At 39.1% G+C, this 19,407-nt stretch overlaps 3 protein-coding genes across 8 annotated transcripts in view; 1 reads left to right on the top strand and 2 right to left on the bottom strand.

The window, feature by feature from the left end:
• ankrd6b (ankyrin repeat domain 6b) overlaps positions 1 to 5,842 on the top strand; it is a 75,557-nt gene extending 69,715 nt beyond the window's left edge. For all 5 annotated transcript variants that reach the window (XM_041804998.1, XM_041804999.1, XM_041804997.1 and 2 more), the window contains one exon: positions 491 to 5,842. In XM_041804998.1, coding sequence (XP_041660932.1) covers positions 491 to 1,071 — 581 coding nt within the window. In that variant the 3' untranslated portion in view covers positions 1,072 to 5,842. The remainder of the gene's footprint in view (positions 1 to 490) is intronic.
• Positions 5,843 to 5,844: 2 nt separating this feature from the next.
• Positions 5,845 to 9,857, bottom strand: lyrm2 (LYR motif containing 2). Its single transcript, XM_041805000.1, has 3 exons — positions 9,762 to 9,857; positions 8,637 to 8,777; positions 5,845 to 6,495 (listed from the first exon to the last, which is right to left on the bottom strand). The coding sequence occupies exons 1-3, from the start codon at positions 9,804 to 9,806 to the stop codon at positions 6,415 to 6,417; spliced, it is 267 nt and encodes an 88-aa protein (XP_041660934.1). The 5' UTR covers positions 9,807 to 9,857; the 3' UTR covers positions 5,845 to 6,414.
• Positions 9,858 to 11,858: 2,001 nt separating this feature from the next.
• mdn1 (midasin AAA ATPase 1) overlaps positions 11,859 to 19,407 on the bottom strand; it is an 80,303-nt gene continuing 72,754 nt past the window's right edge. For both annotated transcript variants that reach the window (XM_041804751.1, XM_041804752.1), the window contains exons 89-102: positions 18,866 to 19,167; positions 18,621 to 18,776; positions 18,436 to 18,537; positions 18,150 to 18,348; positions 17,195 to 17,368; positions 16,920 to 17,077; positions 16,652 to 16,741; positions 16,210 to 16,325; positions 15,943 to 16,117; positions 15,512 to 15,585; positions 15,240 to 15,354; positions 13,874 to 13,940; positions 12,904 to 13,046; positions 11,859 to 12,825 (exon numbers count right to left, since the gene is read on the bottom strand). In XM_041804751.1, coding sequence (XP_041660685.1) covers positions 12,640 to 12,825; positions 12,904 to 13,046; positions 13,874 to 13,940; positions 15,240 to 15,354; positions 15,512 to 15,585; positions 15,943 to 16,117; positions 16,210 to 16,325; positions 16,652 to 16,741; positions 16,920 to 17,077; positions 17,195 to 17,368; positions 18,150 to 18,348; positions 18,436 to 18,537; positions 18,621 to 18,776; positions 18,866 to 19,167 — 2,057 coding nt within the window. In that variant the 3' untranslated portion in view covers positions 11,859 to 12,639. The remainder of the gene's footprint in view (positions 12,826 to 12,903; positions 13,047 to 13,873; positions 13,941 to 15,239; positions 15,355 to 15,511; positions 15,586 to 15,942; positions 16,118 to 16,209; positions 16,326 to 16,651; positions 16,742 to 16,919; positions 17,078 to 17,194; positions 17,369 to 18,149; positions 18,349 to 18,435; positions 18,538 to 18,620; positions 18,777 to 18,865; positions 19,168 to 19,407) is intronic.

Below are 19,407 nucleotides of genomic sequence, written 5' to 3'. Positions count from 1 at the left end.
AGTATGGTCTAGACCTGCCCTCTTTTTCATGAGATACCATTGGTCAATCACACTTAACTTGAGATATCTGATAGTGCTGAGCTGTCTGTGTGTCCTCAAAGCTTCACTGAATCTCGAGTTGTAGCTGAAGTGCAAAATTTGTAAAAAGGTCCTATAAGATTGTGTTAGGGCAATTCTAGGTCATTTAACAAAAAAAACCCCTGCTTTGTTAGCTGCCTTATGGTATCAAATGGTGGTTTCTTTCCTCATATTCTCAAAAATCTCTAAGAAAACTATTTCATACTAAAATTAGAAATACTACCGGCATTTTAACTTTCCTACATTGCTACATTTTTATCCAACAATCAGCACAAACATATATGGAACTGTGTCACTAATGAAACAGGTTAGAAATAGGAAAAAGGTCTTAAAAAGTAATAAATCTGATGTCAAAAAACTTTACAGTCTTAAATTAGATGTTCTCATTGAGTGTCTCTTCATGATCCAACAGATGTCAACAAGACTCACGGTGCAGAAGGGCCCTCCCCTGCTGCAAAGACCCCTTTGTCATCAGTCCAGGTGGTCCGACCTAAAGAGCGCTCACAGATCTGTGCTGAAACTCCAAGGAAGAACCAGGACCTGATGGAGTTCCAGACAAAGGGGGCCAGGATTCACAGAGCCAGCAGCCTGTCCCCTGCCACCGAGCGACGCTGCAGCAGCAGGACTGAAGCCGGGAACAGAGACAAGGAGCGAGGGCGGGACAAAGGGAAGCACTACAGAAAGCACTCCCAGGTCAGGACTAAGTCCAGAGGGGCCGCGGGGGTCCGGACTCTTGAGGTGTTTGGAGATCAGCAGCCCAGCGAGCCCTCATTTGCTCAGGAGAGGGACAACATGCACGCTCTGGAGGTGACGCAGTACTTTTTCGAGGCAGTGTCGACGCAGATGGAGCGCTGGTATGAGAGGAAGGTGCAGGAGGCTCGCTGGCAGGCCAATCAGAGAGCAGAGGCTGAGAGAGCTGCTCTGATCGAGAGGATTAGCTACCTGGAAGACGAGCTGCGTATGCTGAGGACTAACAGAAACGATGACTGCTAGCACACACCTCATATGACAGCACCAGGTGTCATCAACACTGAAAAATACCTGAAAGACTTCACTTTTCACTGTGAGTTTATGACTCAAAGATGCCACTACTGCCAAACAGATCCACTTTCAAATCCTGCTGGTAGTCTGCTAACACTGGACGAGTGAATTAAGATGTGTACAAAGTTTTTGGTAATAATGGCAGCTCTTGTGCACTGTGTTTAAAAACAGTAGATATAAAGCTAGAATGATCTAATGTGCCATTGAATGGATGGACTCACTGCACCACCTGAACATGAACAAGTCTTTGTTGTGTTGACGTATTTAACATGAGGCAGAAATGATCTGAAGAAACAAGAATGGAGGACTTACAGTGTAATAAGCTTTGTGTTTATAAGTGCATGCTGGAATCAGACCTGTGATGTTCACTTCCTGATTTATAACAGGCTAAAATGATGCTGGAAAAAACCCACTGAAGGATCTGGAGTGTAGAAATAGTCACATTTCCTGCATGTAATGGTGTGTGAGGAGGCTGGGGTGTGCCAAAACAATAACTGACTGAGGACTTCAGCAGTGTTTAAGCTTAATAATTATATTGATTTATCTGAATTGATGCTAAAAGACTTAGACGTTTCAAGTCAACCCAAGATAATACAAAAAGTCTTTTCTCTCTAAAGAGTTTTGTCCTAACTAAGGATTTTGATAGATGCTTCTGATTGGACAGATTTTCCCTGGTCAACCAATCACTGATTGTCTTTGTTGAGCTCATAGATCCGTATTCTCATTTTCAACCTAAGACATAGACCAGGTACTTAAATTTCATGTATTCTAGACTTAGATTCAAATGTAATTCTAGGATAGGACTTGTTCCATCCATTTTATCACTCACAAAGTTGCATCATGGTGAACTTATTATGCCTTAATTCTAACCCTCACCATTACACCCCTAACCCTGTATAAATACTACACATGTGCATTTACTGTAAAGAGGGCTAACAGCTAAATAATCGTCATCATGTGACTGAAAAGTAAAGGGTCACCAGCCTGTAGATCACAACCTACTGGTAGATTTTAGACTATCTTGTAGACATAGTGCACATCTAGTGTAAAAGATCTACTTGAAAATGTTGCAGACTCTGGAACAATACTTGAAAGTTTCTAGTCTTACCTGTAATTTCCACACACACTGGCTGCGCCGAGCTCCACAATGCCACAGTTTTGATTCAGCCAAAGGTGAGCAACCATAGTGCTGATCAGCTTGAGAGTAGAGGGCAGAGATCAGGGGAGAACTGTGAGTTCATCCATGAATAGTATGTCAGCAGCGGATTATTTTGCCTTGGGCTTGATTTGTCATTCATTTCCACCTGATTCTGTGATTTTATTGCATTACCATGGGTGAGTAAGTTAGGAAGTTAAAGGGTTAATGTTTGCTGCAAAGAATGTGTGGTGTCATATCAAATTCCGTGGCTTTTTTCCTCAAAAGTTAACCTCAATGGCGCTGTTGTAGCCCTGTTACCCACTGACCTCCTGATGACCTTTTGCTTGTGCTGCAGGATGAGATGTTCTGTTGATGTAGTGATGACTTTCATGTGTTGTATTATCAAGTACTTAGCACATTTTTCCGACTGTTTGGATCGATCTGCTCAACGTGGATTGACGCAGTTTTGCAGTAGCCGGTGCTGAAAATGGACCTGCATTGGGGTCCCAACTGGAGTGGAGTTGAACTGCTCTGATTAAAGGTGCAGTGTGTAAAATTGGGGAATACTGGCAACAACCAACAGTCAGATTCCAGATTGTGATTCTGACTTCTATGAAGCCAGTGGGATTTTTTAAAAATGGTTTTCTGTTGTTTGTTTCCTTCTGTGGTACCATAGAAACATGTAAGATGCACAAATCCAAGATGGTGGCATCCATGGAGGGGACCCTCTCTATGTATGAATAAAAGGCATATTCTAAAATAATAATAAAAAAATCTATATATTCAGGCCATAAAACACAAATTTAGAAACATATTCATTGATGCCAAGCTTTATTTTTACCAAGTTTGTTTCACTCAGAGCTACAAAGGTAAATATTGCTAACTGCACCTTTAACTAGAGAGGGAGCGCCTCACTCAGCAGTACACTTTACTAGCAAAACGCAGTGCAGACGTTGTATGTGGAAATAGAAGGTTACACTGGTGTTTCACTGAAAAAATAACTTTAAATTTTTTAAGAGTTTTGGTTTTCAATCAGGCTGCTTAAGTTGTTGAATTCAAACTTGAATTTTAAAGTTTAAAAAAGTTTTTAATGCATTTACTCACAGAAATTCTCAAGTTTATTTCAACATATAAATAACTTTAAGAAAAATAGGATTAAAACTTAACTCCTGTAATTGTATATTCACTCTTTCCTTTTATCATTTTAAGAGAATGAAGACTATCTGCATGAAAATACAAATATGTATGTGGAAAAGTAAACATTTGTCCCTTTTTTAGTGAGTTTGGTCAGGTAGATCTGGTTTTCTCTGTTAAGATCTGGCTGGAAAAGGTTGGTGAGCACTGCTATCGGCTATTCACTCATTTAAAGTGTTGGGCCAATGATAAAAGCTTTTGACACTCTTTGCAAATTAGTTTTAAAAATTATCCTCAATATGGTCAAAATGCAACTACTCATTTTAATTTTCCCAAAAGCTCAAAATATCAGGAAAGAAAAATGTTTTCAAAAATTTAAAGGCCAGTCATGATGTTGCTGTAAAATCAGGTAGTTCACCTTAAATTACCAGGGTGATTTATACACACACATAGAAATTAAATGCTGTTCTGAAAAAATCTTAAGTAAGGGTTAGGGAGCTGAGATTTATTTGGAAATAAACAGGCAAATCTATGTAAAATAAGTCATAGAACATCCTCCTACCACTGATATGGAAACACACTTTGATTAGCAGCTGATCAATTGTGAGATTAGCCGTTCAATGAGGCTCTTTCTAATAATTACCATATGTTTGACCATTTGGGGTCATCCTTAGTTATGAATTTTTTAAATTTCAGTAAGTTGTATTTTCTTTCTTTCCACTTACATTGATAGTTTCTTGAAATAAAAGCCTTTGGCAATATTTTTAGAGACATGAATTTGGTCCAAAATTAAACAATTCTAATAAGTATAATTATTACTGAGGCACACTCCAGTCTCCATAGATCTGGAATAACAAACCCATGATTACTGCCAAACTGCTTAAAGACATACAGTCCAGTGCACAAGTTTTAGGCTCGTAGGTTGCTAAGGATTCACCAAGGGGTCCGACGTTCCACTCAGAAGCCAAGGTCATGCCTGACAGCATCTCTTTTGCCAGGATCTTTTCACCTCTGGACATACGCCCAGCAGTTTCCTGGGCCTTGAGATATCCATAGCAACAGTACCCTAGGCCATGCTTGCTCACAACTAACTCTGCCAAAAGGTGTCAACTTTATTATTCTTTCAACAGATTATTTTCCCATGCAGCAATCCAGAGCATGACCGAGGTTGTCATCCTCCTTCCTGCTTGATTGTGCCCTCAGTTGGACTTATTTGGCACATGTACGCCTTATTTCAGCCACCGTTTTTGGCCCAAACATGCCTAGAAGTTCTGCACAGTACTGTCTGTGAACTGTCAAAACCACTCAGAGCTTAAAGAAACCTGGTCTATTGAAGAAATAGTAACACTGTCGTCTAAACTGTTGTTTACAATTCTTTTACACCCTCATTACATTTACAAAATGTTGCTTGGGTTTGTGTTTTTGGTGTCTTCTGGTTAATAACTTAAACAGATGAGGATCTGAATTAGGGTTGTTGCGACTTTTGTTCAATACCATTAAAAATAAATTTTTTAAAAACTGCAAAAAAAAACAAAAAATGGGAGTCCTTGGCACCAAGTCTAGGGTAATATACTGTTTTGAATTGCCCAAAATGGCAAACTTCTCTGCAGTGCTGAGCATAATTTAGATGTCCATTTTGATGGATTTACACCTCTCCTGCACCGCTGTTTTATGATCAGTATCAAAAGTACTTCAAAATTCAAAGTGTCTGAAAAACTCAACCTTGCAATCATTAAAAAAGAGATGGTATTGCTTTGATCATGAGATATTGATAATGTATGAAAAATTTGACCACCTTAAACTACTGCAGACTCTTCAGCCTGAAGCTCTGCTAATTTTCTGTCTTCAGTTACAAAAACAAATAATAAACAGCTAATAAAAAATCGTTGCATGAAGCTCTGGCCAAGACAAAATAACCCTCCTTTACTCCTAAACAGCTAACTACCTATAAAACTCCCCATAACATCCTCTTTGCCATTCTTCGACTACTTTTTCGGCATATTTTTAACGTAAAGATGGATTGTGTTTGACTGTTTTGCATGAAGAAAGCTCAGAGTTGTGTTTCAGTATTACTGTCTGTGGCTGTTTGCTGTAGTGACTGTTCAGATGTGTTAAGTTAAATGAAATCAGCCTGCAGAGCCACAGTGCCCCAGACCAAGCTTTATGCATGGACACGTATCTGTTGAATACAGGATGGCATTATTTTGTAATGTAGCACTCTTAATTTAAACTTAAATGCAACTTTAACTACCTAACAGGCAGGATTTGTTTGGTTTTAATGTCTGATAAACCTGCATAGTGGTCAGAAACTGCATGTGCATACTTATTTCTAACGGTCTGTGGCTCTGCAGTGCGATGTTTGCTGGTTAGTTTTTACATGAATAACTGTGGATATGAATAATGCACTCTGAAAGCATATTTTGTATTAATAAAATGATCTTTTTACATCTGTCTCTGACTTCATGAGTTCTTGTTTAATACATAAGACACAAAAATACAACACAATCAAAAGGTTCATTAATTCATCAGAATAATCTGCAAATTTCACATAGTGCATCTGTGCAGTGTCCTGTTGTGTATTCTGGAGCAAACTGCTCTCGGTCTAGTCAGTTTTTGTAATCCCCCCCACAGCATGCACCCCGGTCTGTTTATTTTCAATGCTTCCAGCACACATGTAGGCACGGAGCAGATCAATGCAACCCTTGATCATTTATCTCATCACTATGTCAGCATTAAGTCAGAACAGGCAGGAAAGGTAACACTGGCCATGCGTGCAATCAGTCAGAGAAAAACTGCAGCATGAACACAATGCTGCAGACATGGACTAGGTGGAATTTGCAAGAAAGACAAGCAGCAGCATGGATGGTTTTACAGAGCGATGCCTTCCAGACAGTTTCATAAATCCAACCTTTAGAAGGCATCCAGGCAAGATGAGTTTCTGCTGATCCCTCCAGCCTCTATCAATGATAGTCCTCACTGAGAGCACATCCAGATAAGTCTTTAGTTCACATCACCAAACAGGACTAACTCCTGGCCAGTGCTAAAGACTTCTGCAGCTCCTCCAGATGGTTGTTAGCTTGTGTGATCATCATGCGGATGGCATCCTGAAAACACAATGAGAGAGTAAATACACATGATGATCTTGAAACTCAAACTGTTTGAACATGTGCACTCCTGCAGATTTCTATAAAACATCATATCAATCTACCATCTGTTCATGACCTGCACACCTCCAGGATGCTAAGGCATGCAGGTAAAATTTCAACTGACCCCTCTCACCCTGAACATGGACTTTATGAGGCCCTCCCCTCTGGTAGGGGGGTGAGGTCCATCAGGACCAAAACCTCCTGCCACAAGAACAGTTTCTTCCCCTCTGCTGTCAGCCTAATGAACAGTACTCCGGCCCTCCCCCTACAGATTCTTACAGAACCCCAAAATCAGCAGAAAAATAATTCAAGTTTATACAGACATAATGCATCATATTAATGCACACCAGTCTTATTCATTCTGTTTACATCTGCAGACTGTGTGTTAAACTCTTTTAGAAAATTGCCCTAAAAGCTAATCATCAGCATACCTTCTTTTCCACCTTTGTACATACTAGGGCTGAGCGATTTGGGGAAAACAATCTAATAGCAATTTTTTCCCCCTAGTATTGCAATTGCAATTTGATATATGATTATTTCTTAAGTTCCTCATCTCGTGTATTTTTTAACAAACACAAGCAATAAATCATTCCATATCATAACCAACACAATATTAGCCTGAATTAGGGATGAACTATTCTGAAAAAATATGTAATTATGATCATTTGTGACTTGTATTGCAAAGTGAATAGGAATTGTTGTATTGAAGGGAGTGATGTTTTTTTGTCATTCTCATGCTTTATAAGAAAAATGTACAAAAATGAAGCATGATATGTATTGCATAATATCTCTGCTGCAAAAAAACAAACAAACAAACAAACAAAAAAAACTTTAAACTGGTATTTTGACACAGATTTCAGGTTGAAGAAATATTGTACCTTCTGCAATTTGAAAATTGCATTAATTGTCCAGCCCTAGTACATACTTTATATTTTTATATTGCTACTACATATAAATGCAGATTCTGATCAACTCACATCCCAATGCTTTACAAAGCATCTCAGTCCTTAAAGTATCAATAATGAGGCTAAGTGCACTTTGATTGCTTGTGTAGTATTTATCTGTTCTCAGACATCTGCTCTTCTCCTAAACCAAAAGAAGTGACAATAAAGTATTCATATGGCTACATATCACCCTGATAATCTTGATGCCATTCTCACATCACTTGTGACAAATGAAGATAATTTAATGTAAAGTCTATGATGCTCTCTATAGAATTCCCCAGTATGTCTCACTGCATCCACACCTCATGACTCTTAAAGACGGCATTGGGAAGAAGAAAGTTGGGATACTGTCCTTATGATTTTTATGAGAGGTGAAAATGAAACCAAACAGCAGTGAATGAATCAGTCCTGCTCTTTATCTTTCAAGGGGTATTTTTATGCTACAGGTATTTGGCAGAGGTGCAAAAGTAGAAGACTATCATACTCAAGTAAAAGTACAATTACTTTGGTTAAAATGTACTCAAGTGGCAGTAAAATTACTAGCCTTTAAATGTATACCAGATCAAGTACAAAGCAATTCATTCAGAGTTTACTTAAAAAGTTCCTTGTACATGGTAGCTTACTGACGAGTTGTAATGTAAAATGTGATTTTTCCTGATTGGCAAGAACACCATGAGGATATGACTCTCCAACCAGGTTGTTCATGTAAAGTTACACTTTTAATGGCAACAGCTGTTTGGGATGTGATGTGCTGCTGTGTAGTCAAATCCAACAACTGGCCAGCTTCATGTCGCTGACACAAAGCTAGAACCTCTGGGCTGTGACTTTTAGTTTGGGTTTTTTTCCTCAGAAATGTGTTTTTTTTTTTTTTATATAGTGAAGTACAATACTTCCCCTAAAATGTACTATCTGAGTAAATGTACTAGGTAACTTTCCATCCCTGGTAACTGGATAATGTAATGCACCATTATATGATTGCCTTGTAGTATAACTATTATTGTAGATTGCTGTTCTGTGATATTGTGTTTTTCATTGGTCATGTATTATGCATTGTGTTGTATCACTGAATAATCTGTGATTCCCTACCCTACTTGCTTGGCCTTTCTATGACTTAAAATTCAAGAAAAGGTAAACACATTCACACAGTATTCTTACAGGGTTCGTAGCGTTCTTATTCCTCTTGAACTCCTCTCTGGCCCAGTCTCTGAGGTACTTCCGGTCCGCCTCGTCTGGAACCTGCCGGATGGTCCTCAGCATGTTTCTGTAAATCCCCAGAATCTTCTGTCTCTGTAAAAACTGACAGAAACCCCTACAGTTTAAACTCTAGACACACCAAGAGACTTATTTCCTGCATGCCTATGACGAATAGACTAAAAAGGCTTCAACCTTACAGCAGAATCTTTATATGATAAAAGCAGATTACCTGTGGCATAACATACTCTATAACAAGGAGTTCAGCCTTTCAATTAGGCATAAAAAATTAACAAGGCATATGCAGAAAATGGTTGGGTCATTTTAGACATGTTGTTTCATAATTTGTCCACTAGAGAGCTCTCAGACTCCTTCATTTGTATTTCTCTCCACGCTGCTGGCAGCACATGTAGCTGAACAGGTGTTTGTGTATGCTACAATTATTAGGTAACTTACAACGATAAAATACACACATACTGCTTCACAATAAAAAAAATATATACACATAATGTTGCACAATTCACGCAGAATACGTCTAATTTCATTAAATATTAAAAACATATTGTATTTTCCTTCCTTTGAACACTACTAGTGTTATGGTTTAACTTGTGACCGTGTTAACTGGTGTCACTTATCTGAAGAATGAGCCAGTGGGGCTACTGAGGAAGGAAGGTGACCTCTCGAAAGACCCTTTGTTATAACTGAACAAATAGCTTAGCTTACAAGTATTTTTGATATTATCTTCAGACCAAACATGGGCATTCGTTAGGATATTACATCTTCAGCATAGGCTGTGACCAGGACAACCATAAACGCCTTCGGTTTAAAGTCACCATTTAACATGGTCCCATTTTAAGCCGTAACAGCCTCGTAGGGAAACACCATAAAGTGCCAAAGTCTCTGTTACAGTTGAAACGGTTACCTGAGAAAAGGCAGTCCTTGTTACCTTGACTCTCAGATGTAACAGTAGCTAACAAGCTAACACTACAAGAATTATAATGTCACGGTTATTACTGCTGTAGTCTCTAAAGCAGTTCAGTTCCAAACATTTTAGTTGCCTCATTGCCTCCATAATTTGGGAGTATTTACCTGTTTTAACGTTAACGCTGCGGTTGGTATCCTTGAAATTGCCATCTCTGACAAACTGTTACAACCACTTCTTACCTAAGGAGGCTTGGAGCCGGATGTTGTGATGACGCCTTATCCGCTTAGTTCAGCGTTTGTCTCCCTCTGGTGGAGTGGAGGACTACAACTGAACACCAAAACCATCAAAAATCCTACATTTTCATGTAGATTACTCGGCATGTCAATGAATAATTAAAGTCCTTGTAAAGTAAAATCCGAACTCTGTGTCTTAACACGCAAGATGTGTTGGAATTAGGTTACAAAAATATTGTTGCATATATTGCTTGTAATAATAGGTCGCTCTAGACTAATGAAAGCGCTGATATCTACATGTGACTGAATACTGAATTTAGACTGTTAGAAAGTTGGCCACCACTTTCCTGGCTTGGTTTTATTTTGAGCAGAGACGATATCTGAGCCCATGACATCATCAGTCTTGATAGTTCATCTCAGTACAGTCTGATGTTATCTGATGTCAGTACCTTCACTGAAAGTTAGCAGCAGGTGACATGCTGTGTGTTTTGTTCATTGTGAGGTCAATTTCCCAAATCTATCAGCCACAGTGGACCATTGTTCATTTAAACATTATAACAGAGAGAAATGTACCAGAAAACAGTAAATTTAATCCTCAACTCCTGTATCTCTGCTCTGGCACAGAGTTAGGCTGCACTCTGATCAGAAGCATTTTATTTTATTTTCTAAATTTTGAGAGTATCATATTTCTCATGAGTGGGCGTGGCTTCAGCTCATTCAACAGAGACGCCCACACCATCCTAGACCAGATTTTACTGCCTCATTTTTCATGATTTTGAAGCTTAATCTTATAAGCCTAGATCCGTTTTACATTACTGAAATTTGGCATTGCTGGTTCATAACACAGTGGCATTTTTTTTTTACAGGGACTTTAACAACTAATCAGAGGTGGAAAGAGTACAAGACTATTAAACTCAAGTAAAAGTACTGGTCTATAAACCTCCTTAAGTAAAAGCAAAACAATAAAATTACCTAAAAGTTGACCTAAAATGCTGAGGTTTAGGGCCACCGAAAAATTATTTTTGAGATACAGATATTTTGTTTAATTCTGAGATTATAGTCAGAAATTCAGACTCTTTTTCTCAGAATCTGAAAAAAAATGCATATTTTTCCAGTGGCCCTAGCCCTCTTTCATAGAGTAGCTTTTAACGAGTTGTACAGTAAAATATGATCTTTCCTTATTGGCGACAACAGCATGAGAATAGATCTCCAACCAGCTTGTTCAGGTAAAGTCACACCTGTATAAGAAAGTGAAACTCAACCGCTGCTCTGGATGTGAGGTGGAATCATTTTCTCTCTATGTGCTACTGACCATCGTGTAGTCAAAGCAAAACAACCGGACAGATTCATGTTGATGATAGAAAGCTAGAACTAGAGCTGCACAATTTAGTAATGTGCGGTTGCAAATACGATATAATACATAACTGGTATCATGACTCTACTTGCCTGGTTATAGAGGAAAATGCAGAGAATAATGATTGTTCAGAAGTGAGTATTTCTAGACTCAAAACATACAATATTAAGTAGCATAAAATATACAAAACCTGAAGTTTTTACAGTACTGCTTTCAAAGTAACCATTATATTTTTTTCCCTCTTTTGAAAATAAAGGTATAAAGTACAACAGTGGCACTATTGAACATTTAAGGGCATTTCTGCTGGCATTTTTGTCAATCTTTCAGGTTCTGCAAAAGAATTTCAGCCTTTTCTAACATTTTTAGTCATAGTTTGTTTACAAATTTAACACTGATTTAATCCCTGATTAATGAGCATTTTTTCGAACATATATCTACTTCAACAGAGTTCAGATTGTAGTAGACAGTGGTACATTACTCATTTATTTCCTGCCAAACAACCAGTTAGTTAATCATTCATAACCTAGTGACTTTGCTGATTATTGTGTATCTTATTGTAAAGTGTAAACAAAACATTTTTCCTTAAAAATAAACATTAAGAATTGAAATAAAAGAGAAGTTTTAAGTGTTCAATCAAATTGTCTGCAATGAAAAGGTGAGCATAAACAGACAAATCAGCCTTGTAAATGTTTATTGTCAGTATCGTTCATGTTTTCCACATGGATGCAATGAAGAAACAACCTCTAAAATATGTCTGTTTACATGTAAGAGCACGTTACGAAACACAGAGGTGTCAAACATTTACATCTACTTTTAACAAACAGTGAGGAGCTCTGAGCTCTCATGGAGCAGAGGTCACACAGACAGGAAGGAAGATGAGTGCTGCAGATACGTCTCAGGCTTTACCAGTTTCTTTTTTCAATTATCAAAAAGGGGAATCTGCAGTCCCTGTGCTTCAAAGTGCATGAGAGATAAAATACTGTCCTCCTCTCCAAGGCACGTTTTTGAGTTCCTTCACAGTCCCGACCTCACCAACATGCTACTGTTAGGTCACATCAGCTATTGTGTTCACACTGAAGATGATCGATGTGATGACTGTTTTAACACTGACTAAACATCCACACTAAAACATGATTTCAGGGCTATAATACAAAGGGTACAGAGGTATTTACTGACTCTTCACTGAGGTGTTTCACACACACAAGAATCACATTTTTGTTTCTATCATTTCATCTCAGACGTGCAATTTAAAGCAATCCTCCAAACAAACTGAGAATCCCCTGATAACAAGGACAAAACAGCAGAGATCTATCAAATCTACAGTAAAAATCAGAAAATAAAGGCACATGTACAGATCTGTCTTTTCATCTTCTCAGTCTTTCTCTGATTTGTGTCTGAGAGGAGAGCAGCGAGGACTTATTGTGCGATTCTTGGCTGCTCATTAAAGATGGCTTCTCATTGGTCAGCTGCCGTGACGAGTTCAAACCACTGTCTGAGTGCGTCGCTGAGTGTCTCGGGCAGAGCGTTGACATCTCGTAGGATGACATAAAAAGGGAAGGGGAACTCGTCCATGTAGGAGCAGATCTCTGGAAGTTCTCCTGGTCCTTTGAATATGGGAACCTTGATGTCCAGGATAGAGTCCTGAAGAAAAACGACAGGGTTTAACAATGTTTAAGTCAGGGAAATTTGGAAATAAAGCAGTAAAATATGTTTACTTACCCTTGAGTTTGGGTTGTCCAGAACAACAAAAATGACAAAGACGTTAGCGGTGCGTGCGGCTTGTACGGCAGCCATCACACGCTCCTTCCCCTCCAGGAACAGACCTCTCCCATCAGACACAATGAGGAGCAGCTGAGCCGTCTCTGTAGAGGTCACAGAGGATTAAAATTAAAACAGGACAGCTAAAGAAGAATGAAGAGGTTAGTTTGCCCAAGCTGACGATTACATGAGTATGGTATTAGCCTCTATATAGCTAAAGTAACATTAGAGCCTGTTCAAGCAGACACTACATTATGAATGGTCCCTCTAGGGCCAGGCCTGCCTATTTGGCCCTGCCAGGAGAAAGTACAGGATGTAGATTCATTTTAAAATGAAGAAAATCCACTCATCCCCTCACAGTGGGCATGAGTGGAAACCAGACTAGAAAACAAGACTGAAAATTATAAGAGAGAGTAAATACACAGCGGGACATCAGTTCTGATTAAACTGGATCTAAGTATGGAGAAAAACTCTGATGACACACGCCCATTGACAGAAATGCATAGGTGACTATGTCCTTTAATCTAATGATACCAGAGCATATCAATGACTGCTGCTACAGTCCACATTTTTGATGATTTAATACTAATAGATATCAATTTTTACAGTTTAGAAAAGTTTTTATTTATGTTAATATGAAGGAACAGCTTCGTCTTTAACTCTTCCTGAAAGATTAGTCCATTAAGACAGCTCTGTTCTTGTCCACTGTGTTTATCCTGATTAAATACTTGATGCTTGGATATTTCAGTCATAATGGGACACTTTATAAAGCCTCCATGACACCAGTACATTTGGAGTTCCCAATCAGAATGATTTTACTGAAGAAGAATTACTCATGAAAACATAACTACAGTGTCATTATTCTACCCAGCACATCATAATTATGCAGCCCTATCTATGTGTTTTTAGTTAAAGATGAGTCAGTTGTTACCTGAGTTTAGAGATCCAGGAACCTGCTGTCGAGCTGCTACAAACATTTTAGTCGACGTCTCCAAAAACTGCAGAGGAGAGAGATGTCGAGAGAATCAGTGGCTGGAATCAGACATGCAAAACGTTTAAATAACTTGCAAGGAAAATAAATCCTCATTGAATTTCAGCACTCTTAAATGTGAACATGTTTTTATTTGTTTTTCAAAAACACAACACTGCCATCTGTATATTTATTTAAGACTTTCTGTTATGTAAGGAACATTCTTGTCAAAACATTTTACCATTTTATTGCTAAATAGATATAGTTTTACTTGGCATAGAAGGCTCTGTTGAACTGATGATCCCTGGGTTAGTCAAGCAGCATGCTTTGACTTTCCAGGAAGTGCATGGCTAGAAACCCCCATACTGATAAATACAATTATGACAATGTATATTGAATACAATGAAATAAGTTCAGAAGCAATTCATCTATAGTATCATGATTCATGAATCTGAACATGATGGTGCAATGAGCTTTATGTTATAAACAAGGAGGCTGGGGTGGAGGAGGTTAAGCTTTGCCAGCAGCAGTATGCTGCATCAGTATTAATGCAAGCAGGGATTAGTGAGAAGTATGTCATATGTAAATGGTCGGCTGTGTTGAGAGAAGGAGCTGTGATTGACTGTGGGAGCTGGAAGGTGATAATTGGGATCAGCTGGCCATCAGGCGAACACAGCTGGGCGTATGACTACCGTGACCTGCATGAACTAATGCTGAGCTTCATTTACTGGCCTGAAAAAACCTGCATTATTATTTTACCAACAGTAACTTGAGGGGCTGCTATTTATGGCAAAAATCATGATCCCAATTCTTTTGATTGATATCAAAACACAACTATTGAATGATACCTCATTATTTTACAACATCTGCATAAAGGCATTTATTAAACATAAAGTCTTAACACTTCAGTAGTATAAGCCGTTTGAAAAATAGTAATAAATGATATATATGCATATATAAAACGAATAAATAAAAAAACATATATATTTTTCCTGCAATCATCTGACCTCAATTATCTTGTTTTCATGATCCTGGGAAATTTAAACTTGATTAATTACCTAACAGTAGTAACTTGTTTCTGGTTTATATCAACATTCATGACCTCAAAATTAAATAGAAGTGAACTGAAATAGACTGAATCCACAAAATAAATTTAAGACAACTGATTCTGGAGATGAGACCTCTCTGCTTCTATTTTTATGTGAACATCCAGAGGATCCCTCAAACGAATCAATCAATATCCATAGATAAATAACTGTATTATTAGCTATAAGCTAACTGATTAATCCTGACAATATTTCAGTGATTCTAGGGAGAAATTTCCCACCTGTGCGATCCTGGTCTTCTTCTGTTGGAACTGACAGAGGCGGAGAATCCGAGCTCCAGACTCATCGTTGAACTGCTGCTGGAACGGGTGCAGCAGCTGAACCTGCTCGCCAAAACTGAACACAAAACATCGCAAACCAAGTTAGATTCATCTTTAAATAGGACATGTCATAGTGTACACTAGTTGTGTCTTTACTTCCCAAACACTCTCTTTAATAGGTTTCTTGTTTTGAGTTTGCATCACTGCACCACATTGACCCTGTAGAAACTTACCTGCACACAGACACCTGTCCGACCTCGAGCAGAGTGAGGGCGTTGACGATCACTGACAGAGATTCAAACGCCAACTACAGCAGAGACACGGGACACAAGGTAGGTGTAAATGTGAGCTCTCTTTTATCACAGGAGGAACTGAGTTGAATCAAATCCTTGGCTCTAAATTTTCTAGTTTGTGACCTATTTCAACTGCTAAGCAAACTGTCAGAAGGTCATCTTTTACATCTTCATGTCCCTAATAAGTCATCCAGACCCCTCAGATCCTCTGGGATTAAGTAACTTCTCTGAAGTGTCAACTAAAAAGAGTAAGTTTGTTTGTCTTTACTCTACAGAGACTAAAAATTACTTTAAACTCTCTAGTCACACCACTGGTTCTCTTATCACAAGAATAGGGTGTTATTTAAGGTCACTTGAGTGTGCCGTGGTACCTGTTTGGAGTGGTTGTCCACCATGCTGGAGGAGTCGTCCACAGCCAAACAGATCTGATACTCCCTCTTGCTCGGTTTGGTCCTCCTCATCCAGATTTTGTCTTTACGGAACTGGCTGGCGATGTACGGGATCACCTTCCTCATGTTGAGACGCTTCCCTGTGCGGTAATCTCCTCTGTGGGGATTTAACAGCATGTACAGTTTATGTTTAGAGTGCCTTCATTAACTATTTATTATTTTTTTGATAATGTTAATTTTGGTGCTGACTTGAGCTTGGCGGCCTGTGTTGGCTCCAGGATGAGGCGAAGCTGCTCACAGAGCTGCTGGGACAGAGCTGAGGTCAGGTTCTGGTACTGATGCCACATGGAGGCCGCTGCACTCTCCTGAAATACACAAAACAACTGTTAGACAGGATACAATCAAACCGGCACAAAGACATGGTCGGAGAATGGACGCAAGTTAAGTTCAGATAATTCAAAAAATGTTATATATATATTTTTTTGTGCTTAGTATGTCAGGAGATGTAAAAATCAACTCAGAAGCCTGTGTTTGTTTGACAACAAAGGGAGGACAGATTGCTTGTTTCCTTCTTAGATTGCTACATTTGACCAAAAAACACTACCATACTTTCTTTTAACAGAAAGAACATCAACCCAAAAATTTTTTTAGAAACACTCCATGTGTACGAAGTCTGCTAGGTCAGTCTCACCTCCTCCTCAGTTCCTGGAGCCAGTTTGTGCCAGGCCTCCAGCTGCAGCTCCATCTCCCTCCTGATCTCCTCTGGGTCTCTCTCTTCTTTCTAAAAACACAAAGAAACAGCTTTCATGTCTGACTTTGACACTTCCATCCAATTCAAGGACCAACAGGAAACATGAGGAGACATCTGAACCCATGTGCATAGATTCTACATCTCTGTGTAGTTTCTTTAAAATAAACAGAAAGAAAAGAAGTTTGTTTGTGTTAAACTGCATCTGTACCTGCATGTTCTCCAGCAGAAGCTCAGGAACCGTGTGGATCGTTGACTCTGTGCTCCTCTCTTCTCGTTCTTCTTCTCTGGTGTTCTGTCGATCCTTCCACCTCTCCTCTTCCTCCCCCTCTACCGGCGTCTGCACCTCCATCTCTCCACTGTCTGCACCTGTGCTCATATAAACTTCACATTACTAAAACTATCAAATCAAAATAATTAAAATCTCAACACACTAGAAAAGAAGAAGTGTCTGTATCAAAGCCAAAGAAAGGAGGAGTGTCTCACCTGTTTTAGAGGCCTTGGTGGAGTCAAGCTGCTCAGGTTTCAGCTCCTGGACTTCAGCAGCCTGGAGGTCCTCTTCCTGGTTCTCTGTTTCCATGGCAACGTCCTCTTCATTTTGATCCTCATCCTGATCTTTCTGAGGTCCGGCTGCTTTCTGCTGGTCTGCACTTGCAACATCTGGAAAGAAACAGCAGACATGATCCATCTGCCCACAAAAACACTTAAAAGCATGTGAGTGAATTATCAATAATGGAAGCTCATTTCTGCTGACAAGGAAAAATATTTCTGCAAACATATTCCTCAATGAACTCACACTTACAAAAAAAAAGTCAAAATGGAGAGATAAAAATTATTCCAATTAAACAATGACATTAAAAATGAGACTATGCTGTACGATTATTATATCAAAAGCCATGAGAGATTTTAAAAGTAGGGGTGCACTGATCGACGGTTCAACATTAGTATGTGGTGACAACAAGGTCAAATCGATATCTGTAGCCAGTGTTTATCTGTTGTATCATATTAACTTAATGCAGGCATTTAGTTCTAATGGATAAATCAAGTAAAAGATTTTTACTGGACAAAAGAATTTACTTGTTGGACAAACTCTGTTTTAGTTCTTGGATCTTACAAGTTAGTCTAAAAGCCTTAAAAGCAAACAGAAATTTAACAAACATACCATTCAAATAACAAGATAAAATCCTAACGCATTTGGATTTTACAACTATTTCTAATCTGAAATATTTTTTGATGTCTTAAATTTACAATAAGCAATTGTAATTCACTCAATTATTCCACTTGTGTTCTTTTCTGTTACTGTTTAAAATGTTTCTTCATAGCTCTGAGACTGTTTGCTGTTTGTAATAAAGATAACTGGTGTAGTAGTACTGGTGGTGTTTGTGAATGGAGCTCATTGATTATATTTTTGCGTGTGTTGTGTATGTGGCCTATCACTGACCGTAAGTCTGTGTGTCGTACGTGGTCTCCCCCTCTTTGATGTGTTCGTACAGATCAGATTCTTGCTGAGCGTCACTCTGTCTGCTGTCGTCACAGCGGTCTTTCCTGTTCTCCACCGTCTTCAGACGTTTATTCACTCGTTCATTATAATCACCTGTGGATCGCTCGTTATCTGCCTGACCTGGTTTTCTCTTAAAGCTCTGAAACATCAAATGTAAAAACACTGAGATCAAATTGACAGAAGTGTGTAGATACTGTAGGAGAGCAGACTGATCAGATTTACAAACCTGAGTTTTGCTCGGAGTTTGTTTCTGTGAAGCCATTCTTGCTGTCAGCTTTGACTGGTGACCTTCTGATTGGCTGGCATCTGCAGCTCCAGTACCATGCTCCTGAGAAATCAGATCAATATCAATATACTAGAAAGAGACACATGATCTGTGGACGTGAAGAGAGGTGTGATATTTAAGTGTACCTCTTTGGCCTGGTCTCTCTCTGACGCCTCTCCAGCGAGCTCCACAGCCGTGTCACTCTGAACGTTCTGCTCTCCAGTCTGACCGTCTGTGGCGTGCTCCTTCCTCTCTGCTGACTCTGGCTGCTCTTCATCTTCTCCCTCTCCTTCCTCCTCCTCCTATGAGCAGCACCAAGTCCAAACTGTTAAGAAAACAACATGACAAAAACACATGTTCTGGTCTCAGAGGAGCTCTCTGATGTACTCACCTTTGGTTTTTCTCCTTTGTCATTACTGAGAGTGTGATCTTCATCTCTCCCTGTCTCCTGCCCTTTCTCCTCTTCATCTTTTTCAGCAGACTCTTCTTCTCCCTCTGCTCTCTCAGCTCCTCCCTCTTCCTCCTTGTCTTCTTCACTCTTTGGCTCCTGAGGGTCCTCCTCTCCTGGTTGGTCCGTCTGCTCTTCCTCCATCTGCTCTGCTGCATCCTCTCCCTCCTCCTCTCCATCTTTCTGTCCTTCGTCCTTCTCATCAAGGGATGCGATTTTATCATCAATGTCGAATGGATTCTCCTCTGAAAACAAAAAAAGAGCAGAGCTGATTTAAATGACAAATCAAACACAGAATTAGCAACTATTTTTTTGGTTCACCATTACCAGGATAAATTAATCCTTCCTGATATGTCTGACTAAAAAAAGCTTCATTAGGCCAAAATAGACTATTTTACTTTGACTGAATGGAGTTTGGATTAATTGGTTCTGATGCCTTTTTGAGGAGTCCAGGATCTGTTGATGCTGAATCACTTTGTAACAAA

This window comes from Cheilinus undulatus, linkage group 14 (assembly GCF_018320785.1).
Source record: "Cheilinus undulatus linkage group 14, ASM1832078v1, whole genome shotgun sequence".
Taxonomy (NCBI): Eukaryota; Metazoa; Chordata; class Actinopteri; order Labriformes; family Labridae; genus Cheilinus; species Cheilinus undulatus.
The sequence above is the reverse complement of the archived record's forward strand: the minus strand, read 5'-3'. Positions and strand labels throughout refer to the sequence as shown.